Source organism: Topomyia yanbarensis, chromosome 2 (genome assembly GCF_030247195.1).
Source record: "Topomyia yanbarensis strain Yona2022 chromosome 2, ASM3024719v1, whole genome shotgun sequence".
Taxonomy (NCBI): Eukaryota; Metazoa; Arthropoda; class Insecta; order Diptera; family Culicidae; genus Topomyia; species Topomyia yanbarensis.
Window position 1 is genome coordinate 259926917 of NC_080671.1, and position 12439 is coordinate 259939355.

The 12439-nt window shown below is 44.8% G+C and overlaps 3 protein-coding genes across 3 annotated transcripts; all 3 read right to left on the reverse strand.

Annotated features, from left to right (window-relative positions):
* Positions 1-2939: 2939 nt before the first annotated feature.
* Positions 2940-3727, reverse strand: LOC131680285 (myb-like protein D). The gene is made up of 3 exons (XM_058961006.1): positions 3320-3727; positions 3012-3250; positions 2940-2943 (listed from the first exon to the last, which is right to left on the reverse strand). Exons 1-3 carry the CDS (start codon positions 3725-3727, stop codon positions 2940-2942), a joined length of 651 nt encoding a protein of 216 aa, XP_058816989.1.
* A 3030-nt stretch (positions 3728-6757) lies between these two features.
* Positions 6758-9886, reverse strand: LOC131680286 (uncharacterized). The gene has a single exon (XM_058961007.1). It carries the CDS (start codon positions 9884-9886, stop codon positions 6758-6760), a length of 3129 nt encoding a protein of 1042 aa, XP_058816990.1.
* A 1417-nt stretch (positions 9887-11303) lies between these two features.
* LOC131680287 (uncharacterized) lies at positions 11304-12062 on the reverse strand. Its single transcript, XM_058961008.1, has one exon. The coding sequence runs from the start codon at positions 12060-12062 to the stop codon at positions 11304-11306; it is 759 nt and encodes a 252-aa protein (XP_058816991.1).
* Positions 12063-12439: the final 377 nt, after the last annotated feature.

Sequence of the window (12439 nt, forward strand, 5' to 3'; positions counted from 1 at the left end):
TGTACATTGTAAAATCAATTGATTCGCAATAGCGGTTATAAACAGCCATCATTCGATTTATAGGGCCATATTTTGCATAATTTGTGCGATATGGAGTTATTGAAAATATGCTTCGATTTTGTAGCTGTCGAGAAGGTGCATAAAAGTTCAATTTAGATAAAATTTCGGCTGAATCAATACGATGCGAGACGATATGATTAATGAACGAAAGCATTGCAAATTCACGACGTTCCTTCAATGTTTGTATATTGATAAGCATGCAGCGTGCTTCATAAGATGGCAGAGGAAATGCTATCCAACCTAGTTTACGAAGGGCAAATAATATGAATTGTTTTGTACAGATTCTATTCGTTCTTCATGTGTGCTTGAAAAAGGGCACCAAATGATGCTGCAATATTCCAATATCGACCTAACATAAGTAATATATAACGTTTTGATTGTATACGGATCTACAAAATGATAACTAAAGCGTTTTATAAAACTGAGCATGTTGTTAGCTTTGTGAATAATTGTGTTATATGATCAATAAAATTTAACTTGGAATCTAATATAACGCCTAAATCCCTAATTCTTTCACATTTTGCTACAGTCTGTCTTCCTAAGGTAATCACAACATTCGGTGTTTGTCGTTTTCGACTAAAAGTGATTGAATTGCATTTTTTCACGTTTAGCTGTAGGAGGCATTTCTTATCTCCAAGTAAAGTTTCATGTCATCGGCATAGATTAGTACTTTCAGTTTTTTGAGAAGGAAGGAAATATCGCTCACATATAAAATAAACAATAGAGGTCCTAAATGAGAGCCTTGTGGAACTCCTGAGGTGACTTCAATTGGATTAGAATGTTTTCCTTTGAATTTGATTATTTGCTGGCGGTTGGATAGATATGATTCTAACCACGTACGCAGCTCAGGCTCAATTCCCATCTTTTTTAATTTATAAAGTAACATTGGGATGTCGATTCGATCAAAGTGTAAAGTGCTTCCACGTAGTTTCCATTGTCCATTGCAATCAGTGAATAGTTAATAAATTCTAGTAAATTTGTTGAGGTCGAACGACCTTTGAAGAAGCCATGTTGGAGGTTAGTAATTCTGTTTTTTATTTGAAGAAATATTTTTTCGTTAATGATTGATTAAAAAAGTTTCGGAATGCTGGAGATTATGGCTATTCCACGATAATTGCGAACGTCAGATTTTTTCCCAGATTTATATATAGGTACTAAGAAACTACTCTCCAGATTGTAAAGACATATTAAAGAGCCAGAACAATGGAGTTGTAAGCTCGGTTGCTAGGTTTTTCATAAATAATGGTGGAATTCCATCAGGGCCAGCACCTTTTGATGAATCCAAATGATTTAGAGCATTGAAAATGTCCTCCACTATGACATGACTGACACCAATATCCATAGGAAAATCTGGAAGAAAAGCAAAATAATCGCGATCGCGGTCTTGTTCAGAAAAAGTTGTATATATTTCTTGGAAGAATGTTGCAAATAGGTTGCAGATTTCTTTCGGGCTATCATGTACGTTGTCATCCAAGTGCATTGTTGATGGGAAATTGTCTGATTTTAATTTAGTTTTGACGTAGTTAAAAAAATTCTTTGGACTGGATTTAATCTGCTGTTCAGTTTTGGAGTTGTAATCCGCAAGTGCAGAATCTATGGCAATATTTAGTTTATCGCAAATATCGAGATATTGTTCCAAGTGCTCGTTATTTTGATTTTTCTTGTGTAGCTTGTGGGCTTTTTGTTTCCTATTTTTCAGATTTTTAATTTGCCTGTTGTACCAAATAGGATGCTTCGAGCTACCGTGTCGTCTTTTCTTCTTAATGGGCACCTCTTCATGAATAATTTCGAAAATTATTTTGTAAAATACGTCCAGGGCGGTTTCAATATTCGCTTCATTCCAAAGAGTATTTTGCCAGTCGACATTACCTACCTTCCGTCTGATATTGTCATAATTAGCTTTATGGTATTCAAAGACTTCCTCAAAGTCATAGACGTTGGGTTATTGATTTTTATGGATGAACAAAGAAAATTCAATAGCAGTATGAAAAGCTTCATTTTTCCACAAAGGAGCCAAAGATTCAGATACACAGAAATCTTCCTGAGTGTTTGTAAATAAAAGGTCAAGATAGCAATTCTGTTGATTTTTTACATGATTTATTTGATTTAATCCTATGCTAGCAGTTTTGTAAAATATGAAATTCAATGTTTCGTTTTCTCCTACGACTGGGATTAGAGTATTTTCATTTTCAGAATCCGGAATAAAATCGGCATTACGCTGGTTAAAGTCTCCGTAAATGTGAACTTTGACCTCGACCGGAAGTTCAAATAAAATTTGTTCAGTAATTTTGAAAAAGGCTTCATACGATGATATATTAGCATGCTCTGGTGGGAAATATACAGAGGCAAAAACATGTATTTCACCTGAAATGTTCGCTTTAACCCACACATGTTCAAATTCTTTAAACTTCACTGTGGGAAGAATTTCAGAATTAAATTGAGCCGAAACGCCTATAAGAACTCCTCCACCAGACTTCTTTTGAGATTCTAAAAGATTTCGGTCGTCTCTGAATACGTTAAAGCCACTACCAAAAATTTCCTCACTTTTTATGCTATCGTTCCAACTTGTTTCAGTGCCTAAAATAACAGAATAAGAGGAGCTCAATACATTACTATAGATTTTGCTCATTTTAGATGCGCACTGCATACGATTAAAATTTTGACAATATCAAAATTTCTGAAAGCGTTTCTGATAAAGTTAATGGCAATTTGTCATACTTAGAAATATCATGCAAAACTATTGATCCGTTTTCATCCGTAACCGGTTCGTCATGGTCTGCCTCTGAAGAGTGCGTTAGGTTGGACGAAAACACGAATGCTCACAGGAACAAGCTGAACAGCGCTGAGAAAAGGAATTCGTCAGGACGGGGGTTACAACCCTATCTGGTGCGGAAGTTGAGTTAAATTGATGTACAACCGGGTATGGATTCAGTGTTTCACCACGTTGAAACCTGATACCACGCTGATTTTCAAACGTAGGCCTAGAGAATTGCACCCTTGCCGCCGCAAGTAGATCCTTATCCCGGGGAAGAGAGTTGCCAGCTGTTGGACGACCGCCCTGCGTATTGTTGTTGTTGTTGCGATTATTGCTGCTATTGTTGTTGCGATTGTTGTTACGATTATTGTTGCTATTGTTGTTGCTATTGTTGTTGTCATTGAGGTTATAGTTATAATAACTGCTTCTGGATATCTGATGTTTATTTGTCTCATTAGTATTACGGCTATGTTGGTGTCTGTTTTTATTGCGATCATTTATTACCCGATGCAACTGCTTTTTATTAGCTTTTCTTCGTGCCATCGCCCTATCTTTCATCTTTTGCTGTTGAATTCTACGCTGATTACGTGTGTCGTACTCCGTCCAGTCAGAGCGCCACACTTTCTTCGAACCCAAAATGCGCCACCCTTCAGTTGCTTCGGCAGTGGAACGGTGACCTGAGTCACCCGATTTTGTTGATTGGGCATTTAATTCGTCCATCAAGCTGGGGCCCGCTGGTGGCAAACAAGCATCGCGTATACTGCTATCCAAAGTGTTAATTGAGCCGGCAAGAGATTGTACTTCTTTGAGAATGTCACTGCCAACTGAATTTGTTATAATTTTCACTTCGTCTAAAACTTCACGTGTAGGACGCGATTCACTCAGGTAGTGTTCATTACAATGAGCTGCCATATCTATGGTAAGGGTGCTCAAGTTCTGAACTTCACTGCAGATTTTTTTCAATTCTCTGGTCAAATCGGCAGTGAGATCATTTACATACTCTTCAATGTGTTTTTTTGTGGATCCCATAGATATGTTGAATAGTGATGTGATATGGTTTTTCAGCGTGACCAGCTCATCGGCCTTATTAAAAGAATTACTGTCAATGGCCTGCGATAGTGCCGATACAGCATTTGCCACTTGCGACGATGTGTTTATGTTCACATTCGCCACTGATTCATTAAGCTGCTGCTCAACATTTTCGAATAAGTCAACAATTGAATTGAACTTTTATGTCGGCTGCTATTTGCAACTTGCAGTCCGTTTGCGTAGTTATAGATTAAAATAATTTTTCCTGTTGGTACAGCACTTTTCGTGTGTCTATGCCTACCTTTAGATTATGCTGGCAATCTGCACACAGGGGAATCATGAAGTGCGAGATAAATTCTTCTTGATTTCGCTGGACTCCTACACAAGCTGCATGATAACATTTTCTACAGAATTCACACTGCCACAAGAAACGATCATCGCTGATATTACAAGATGTCACACTGCAGCTCATTATGATAACCGTTGTTTAATAGGATTGAACACACGCGCGACGGTAGAAAGATAAATAAATAGCAATTAACTGCGGACCGTAAAAACACGTCTATACTCAAAGGCGTTCGATTAAATAATCGGAAGGTTATCGAAAAGATTGGTGAAAATGAAAATTCCAGTAATGATGATGATTTTCCCAAACGGTTCGTTTTCGAGAGGTTTTTATTCGTTCTTTGGCATTAGGGTTAGCGATAATAATTCAAATCAAGGATACTACTGGGAAGTCACCTTTTGAAAAAGTCGATGTCGAAGTAAAATTTGGAACTATGCACGCATGCACTTCAGAGATAGCGTGATATCAGGAGCTGCGATTTCATTTCAACGCTTTTTTGTGAAAAGGGCGATACTTACAAATGTAAACATAAGGCTTTTTTCATACATGCGAATGAGGGCTTTGAAACACAACAAATTAACCTAAAAATTTTGATTCTACGATATTGCTTTCTTAAACTACAGCAAAAAATACAACGCGCGAAGCTGTATTTTTGTTTGTTTATTTAAAGTTTCGCCCTCCACGCTCCATGCAAACAAACAGAGCGATAATTTTTGCTAGCAGTTTAGAGGCGAAACTGTTATTTTCGTATTTTTTTAGGATTATCAAGCTGATACCAGCTGTAAATAGTAACAATGATCGTTATTGAAAAAACACGGACGAAATCGGTGGTGTAGAACAGTAGTTAAGGTAAAAAAACGTAAGGGCGATACTTCAATGCTGATAGGTGGGACCGAAAAAGTAAACAATCGCCAAAGGGGCGATACTATAATTTTGTCAATTTCAATAGCAAAAACAAATTTTAATTTAATAATTTTAAATACTTTATGAAGTTTTGGGTTTCGATCACTGAATCATGCTATCTACGATGTAAAAAAAACACAATAGTTCTTAAATAGGAAATAAAACCAAGTCTGGAAATATTCACTGTTGATTTTCTTTGAATGGTATCACTGCTAGTATCGCCCTTTTCAAGAAAAAGCGTTGATTTCTTAGTTCGCAGTCGCATTGGAAATTTGAGTAAAATATAAACTTCAAATCGATTCAAAAAAAATTTCGATTTTTTTGGCTCAGTATAATATATAACTCCTTCAGGAAAATTCAGTTTTCCCACCAACGAGTAGATATTTTATTAACAGAGCATTAACAAAAATTCGTTGGTATGTCTATTTTATGGGCCATTTTTTCGCTTTCCCATTGATTTGGTTTGAGATTTCTAGCACTGATGTTGTCCTATGCTGATTTGAGCGATTCTCTGAGTCTTGCCACAATCCCATGTAGTATGTGTTATCAAAAACATCGCGAAGCATCAAGTTCTAAATGTTCTCAAACGATATAATATCCGAAGAGAGTGAAAAGAGTTATAAAAACGTTTTTAATCCACCTAACAGTGTGATGAGACATTTCTTGTTCGAGCACGAACTTTTGCCGGTCACCGAAGGACTTACTTCTAGTTAATAAACTAGCACCGAAAGTGCGCACAGAAAAAGGCACGGGATCGCAATTCCACCGAACACTGGGGGAACTTAATAAAATGTTTGCATCGCGCACTGCAAACTAAAGTCCGCCCTTCGCTTGGGGACTTAGCCAAAATCTCACTATGGCTCACCGTATCACAAAACGAACCGAAACACTAAGTCCACCAACCCGCTGGGGACTTGTAAAATTTACTGCCTGCTGACAGGCAAAATTACCGACGGCTTTCTTTTAAATCACACCGAGAACGAAAACGAACAACCTTCCTTCACCAGATCTATTTTCAACTGACTTTATATACATAGTATTAGCCGTGATCAGCTGTGATCGAGACGATAGTTTCATTCCTCTCTCTCTCCAAATATTTTCTACCTACTGCTACACAGCAGAGTGTATGTATAGTAGTGCTCGTTTCAAATTACACAGGCTGAGTATTTGGCATAATCATTTCTAGTCCAAGGGTAGCGTTACTATTTTAACGTATACAAAATATAGTTTTACTTTAGTTTCTAATTGTAGTTCAGTGATTTCACAGTAGTTTTAAGTCTAGTAGAAATATTTACAAAATAGCGTGTGTGCCGAACATTCCGGCCACCTTGAAACATTACGGTGTTTCAACAAAAAATTCAAAGTGTGTTTGTTCTGGTGTTGCTTGCTCCGGGTAGTGGATGTCGATGATCTCGGTTGAGGATAGCAGATGTTACTCGGGAATGTGATAGCTGAGTTGCTCGTGTATAATGTCCACCACAAATCCAGTGACTGGCAACCATTGCCCTTGGAGTAGTTCATCGCCATCGACCGAGAAATAAGAAAAGACCAGGTAGATCGAACGATTGGGGTTAGGGGATTGGAATTGCAATTACCTGTGCAATGCGCAGGTGCGCATCGAGCAATTTCTCCCCGTCCGGGTTGCTCTACCTGGATGACAACTCTCAGTCGGCTCGTTGAGTTGGTGGTGTCGGTAGTAGAGCGATTCTGGCCACAGGACGCACAACCTCCTTGGCTGCAGCGGTTCGTAGAGTGACCACACGAACGATGCCATCGGCTCCGGGATGACATTTGATGATTTGGCCGAGAGGCCAATTGGTTGGCGGGATGTTGTCTTCCTTCGCGATGACGACTCTGCCAACGTCGACGGAGACAGGCGGGTTGCAGCCTTTCGTAGCACGAGACTGCAGCTGTTGCAGGTATTCCGGGTACCAGCGAGACCAAATAGTTTGGAACCGTTTTTGAGTTAATTCCCAGTGGTCCAAGCGGTTGTCAGGAGTCTCCTTCAGATCAGCTTCCGGAACAGCTTGGAGATTGCTCCCGACGAGAAAATGTCCTGGCGTAAGGACCTCGAGATCGGACGGATCGTCCGGCATTGGAGTCAGCGGACGAGAATTGAGGCACATCTCTATCTGCGCCAGCAGTGTGAGCATGTCCTCGTACGCAACGTTCACGTTGCCGATTGCCTTCAACAGGTGTGTCTTCGCTGACTTCACTGCAGCCTCCCAAAGACCGCCAAAGTGTGGTGCTCGAGGTGGGATGAACTTCCAGCGAATTTCGTTGTCGGAGCACCAGTCGAAGATCTGATTCCGATCAGACTCATCGACCTTCAGCATGCGGTAGATGCGGTTCAGTGCATTTGATGCACCTTTGAAAGCGGTAGCGTTGTCAGAGTGCAACTCTACCACCTTTCCTCTGCGGGCGACCAGACGACGGAGTGCAGCTAGGAACGCTGGAGTAGACAGGTCGCTCACTAGCTCGATGTGAACTGCCTTCGTAGAGAAGCAGACGAATATGGCCACGAACACCTTCGTTGGGCCACGGTTGCGGACAGCGGACTTCAAATAGAAAGGTCCGCAATAGTCGACTCCGCAGACGGAAAACGGTCGGGTTGGAGATACTCTCGATGCCGGAAGATCTGCTGTGCTCTGCTGGACTAGTGTGGGCTTGCTACGGAAGCAAGTGTGGCAACGGTGAAAGACGGATTTCACAAGATTTCTGCCGCCCAGAATCCAAAACTTCTGGCGGAGAGTGGCTAGCAGGAGTTGGGGGCCTGCGTGCAGTAGCTTCAAATGATAAAAACTAGCCAACAGAACAGCGAGCGGATGCTTGGCAGGGAGGACGATCGGGTGTTTCTTCGCATCAGTCAGCGCGGCATTGCGAAGCCGGCCACCGACACGTACGGTGCCTTCGGGATCGACGAACGGGTTCAACCACTTCAGCGTGGAAGATCTTGCGACACGTTCGCCACTAGCGAGATCGGAAATCTCCTCAGCGAAAAGTTCACCCTGCGCGAGATGACAGAGCGTAAGTTCGGCGTGTTGGATTTCTTGTGCGGTAAGCGGATGGACTGGGTGCGGGTTAATGTTCGGGATGACGAGTGGCTTGTACTTCTCCTTTTCCGAACGACGTTGCGAGGCTCGTTCACGAAGCACGTGCAGATAACGCTGAATGAACACTGTCACTCGGCGCAGCTTGGAGAAGTTGGAGTAGCGAGCGAATAAATCAGTGCAGAAACTCAGTTGTGTCGTGGTCATGGCAACTAGTGGTATCTTGCGTCCTTCGGCGGACACTTCTGGAGTTTCTGCTGCAGGTAACGTTGGATTTGGCCAAAAATCCGGAGACCTTGCTAGCCACTGTGTCCCAGTCCACCATCGTGTACGGTTGAGGAGATCAGTAGGACTCAATCCTCGGGAAATGTCGTCAGCAGGATTGTCGACTCCAGGAACATGCTTCCAGCGGTTGAGATCGGTTGAAAGCTGTATCTGCGAGACTCGGTTTGCGACGAAAGTCTTCCAACGACTCGGGTTCCCGCGAAGCCATTGGAGGACAGTAGTGGAATCTGTCCAGAAATGAACAGTCGCAGGAAGCTTCAGCGTCGCGTTCAGCTTCTTGTACAGCTGGGTCGACAAATGTGCGGCGCAGAGTTCCAGTCTGGCGATTGTCTGGCGAGTAGAAAGCGGAGCTACCTTGGACTTGGACGCCAACAACTGGACCGAAACTGTGCCGTGTGCTTCGGTTCGGACGTAACAGCATGTCCCATATGCGCGCTCAGACGCATCGCAGAAGAAGTGAAGCTGGATGCTGACGGTGTCGGGCATCGAAATGAAGCGGGGTACGCGAACTTCACTCAACAGGTGTAGTGTGTTATGGAACAGTTTCCATTCTTCTTGGAGTGTAAACGGGAGCGGCGTGTCCCATTCACATGCTTCGCCATTCTGCTTCAGAGCCCAAAGTCGCTGCATGAAGAGTTTGGCCTTGGTGATCGTTGGACCCACGAGTCCAAGAGGGTCGAAGATTTGGGCGATGTACGACATCACCTTGCGTTTCGTCAGTACGGATGCGGCTAACGGCAACTGAACCTTGAACCGGAGTATGTCCAACTTTGGTTCCCAAATGAGGCCGAGCGTGGAGACGGCCTGGTCATCCTGAAGATTATGGAACGGCTGAATTGCCACATCATCAGGTGGTACATCCCCAAGAACTTCAGGAGAATTCGATGCCCATTTCTTGAGCGGTAATCCAGCGGAAGCTAGCATTGCCGATGCCTCACGACGCAGCTTGATGGCGGATTCTACGTCCGGCGCCCCAGAAAGAAAATCGTCGACGTAGAAGTCTTCCGTAACTGGCCCACTCGCGATTGGATACAACTGCTTGGTATCCTGTGCAATTTGCTGCAGAGTACGCGTAGCTAGGTACGGAGCGCTCGCTGTTCCGTACGTTACTGTCTGCAGTTCGTACGTAGCGATGGGTTCATCAGGGCCCGTGCGCCAAAGAATTCGCTGAAACGGCTGATCTTCAGGATGCACGAATACTTGCCGGTACATCTTCTCGATGTCCGCAACCAGAGCGACGTGATGTGTCCGAAATCTCATCACGATGGAGAGTAGATCTTGCTGAACTACGGGTCCGACCAACAGCGTGTCGTTCAGCGAATATCCTGACGCCGTCTTGCAGGACGCGTCGAAAACGACCCTAACTTTCGTAGTTGTGCTCGACTCCTTGAACACGGGATGATGTGGGAGATAACAGTGAGCCTTCACGTCATCTACAGGCTCGTCAAGCCTTCTCATGTGACCGAGCTGTAGGTACTCGTCCATGAAACGATGATACGATTCCTTGATTGCAGGATCTCGTTGCAAACGGCGCTCCAGACTGTAAAAACGGCGTTCTGCGATGGCTCTAGAGGCCCCCAGGAAGACTTCTGGATCTTCGTTGTGAGGAAGACGTACGACGTACCTTCCAGTCGAATCACGCTTGACTGTTTGGAGTATAACTCTTCACAGCGATTTTCTTCGGGTGAGTGTGCAGGCCCAGTGGAAATCGCTTCTAACTCCCAAAACTTCTGAAGTGCGGCTTCCAAATCTTCATTGGTAATGGAGAGATTGCAGATCCGGGGAATGCAGGTAGATCCATTGGACGCGGAACCAGAGACCGCCCATCCGAATGGTGTTTCGACTACCCACGGAAGACCGTTACCGAGCGAGATCTTCCTACCGGTGTGAAGTTCCCAGAAGGCCTCACTTCCGATGACGAGGTCAATCCTTCCTGGGACGTGGAACTGTGGATCTGCTAATCCAACCTGCGGGAATTTCCACGCCGACGTATCGACCGGCATGGTCGGCAGCTCTGCGGATGGCTGCTTCAGAATGAGAAACTCGAGCTTAGTGGAGAATGGCTGAGTTCTCGATTCAATGGAGGCGGTAATGGCATTTTTCACCCTTTGCGTTGAGAGACCGATTCCTGCGACCGAAATGTCCACCTTGGTGCGACGGCTGAGGAGAACCTTCGCTAACTGACCGGAGATGAAATTGGACATTGACGCCGAGTCGAGTAGAGCACGAGCCTTGTGTTCCCTGCCATGATCATCAACAACGTTGAGAACAACCGTTTCCAGTAGAACCATACTGCATGCGGTTTGGACCGCCATGCTGACCTGCGGTGGAGCAGAACCCGAACTGGACGAATGCGGCTGTTGAACCGGTGGAGATTGTTGTGATGATCCCGTAATGGCAGGACTCGACGACACCCTGGATGGAGAGGAATCGTGTAACAGGGAATGATGTCTTTCGTGGCACGTACGACACGTAAACTTCGATACACACTTCCTGGCTGGGTGACCGAAGCTCAGACAGTTCCAACACAACCGTTTTTGCGAAACCAGCTCTCGGCGCTGGCGGACATCCTTTCCTAGGAACACTGGGCAATTGCGGAGGGAGTGGCTGTCTGAACATGCTAACTGACATGGAGAATCTTGGTTGGGCGTAGCAGCTGCGTTAGCTGCGAACTTCACCTTCGTGCCCTTCCAACTCGGGGGGCCGGCCACCTTTGGAGGTGCCGGTTGCTGCGTGTCTGGCCCGACAGAATTGAGGACGCGCACCCGCTGGTACAGGAACTCAACCAGTTCCTCGTACTTGACATCGTCCTGGCTGCTCGTTTTCTCCTCCCATGCTCGCAATGTGGATTGGTCCAGCTTATACGACAGCATGTTCACCAGCGGCGTATCCCAATGCTCCACAGGTTCGTCAACGTCCGTACATGGCGCTGAAAATCGTCGACCAGACTGTGGATGCGCTTAGCAGATTCCTGCTTGACCGCTGGCAGCTCGTAGAGTGTCCTAAACAGCTGACGTTTGAGAAAACGGCGATTGTCGTACCTCTTGTGTAGGGCGTCCCATGTTGACGCATAGTTGTCAGCTTCGACGTCAACTGATTCGAACGGCTTCTTTGCGTCCCCTTCAAGCGATTGTAGAAGGTACTGAAGCTTGGCGACCGTTGGTATGTCCCCATTGGAATGAACCATGGACGTAAAGGTGTCTCGAAATGACAACCAACGTGAGAAATCGCCATCAAATCTCGGTAGGTCGATCTTTGGAAGACGGAGGTGGAATCCTGTCGAGAAAGTGTGTTGATTTGCCATCATGGATGTGTTCAAAGCTGAGTTGCTCGCTTCTACAGGAACCTTGGAGAGTAGGAAGCCTTTCGCTGCGCAGTATCGCTGCTCGAAATCGACACGTTCCGCCAGGTGTGATGCCAGAAACTCCTCCTTGTCCAGTCTCTCAATTGCATCCTGCGCCTCCATGAACTGTGCATAAGCCCTATCCAGCGACTCTATACGAACACTCAACTGAAAAGCATCACGTGCAGGATCGTACCGAATGATGAACTTCTCCAAAGCATCACGAATTGCCAGCAATCCATTGCGCTGGACAAGCCGGTCTCCCAACACTTTCTCCTCTTTGGGTGGCATCACGACGCACTACGAACGGAAACGGCAGTTAAATCGATAACGGACTCCTTCCCGACGCGAACTAACCGTTTCTACGCGAAACCGAACCGAACGAGGACAAAACACACTCGACACGAATAATCCTTCCCGACGCGATGAATTGCCCTTCGCGAACGCGAAATTCGAACGGAAGTGAGCAGTTTTATAATCGAACGATTGCTCCTTCCCGTCGCGAACTAACCCACTTCTACGCGGTATCGCAAATCGAGGGCGCGAAACGATTTTCCACTCGATTCGCGGACCGTCCACCGATTGCCACAATGACTGAAGGTCACCCACTTTCTTAAACTAAAACAAATGCTACTGCAAGCCACGTGTGGCGGAAAATTGGAATTGAC

Bases quoted from the DNA above. Each gene is read 5' to 3' on its own strand.
- LOC131680285 (XM_058961006.1), bottom strand. From the start codon at position 3,727: ATGGCAGCTCATTGTAATGAACACTACCTGAGTGAATCGCGTCCTACA. The intron at 3,251-3,319 runs GTAATAAATGAT...AATAAACATCAG, and splicing joins ATAAAAAGCAGTTGCATCGG to ATATCCAGAAGCAGTTATTA.
- LOC131680286 (XM_058961007.1), bottom strand. From the start codon at position 9,886: ATGAGAAGGCTTGACGAGCCTGTAGATGACGTGAAGGCTCACTGTTAT.
- LOC131680287 (XM_058961008.1), bottom strand. From the start codon at position 12,062: ATGCCACCCAAAGAGGAGAAAGTGTTGGGAGACCGGCTTGTCCAGCGC.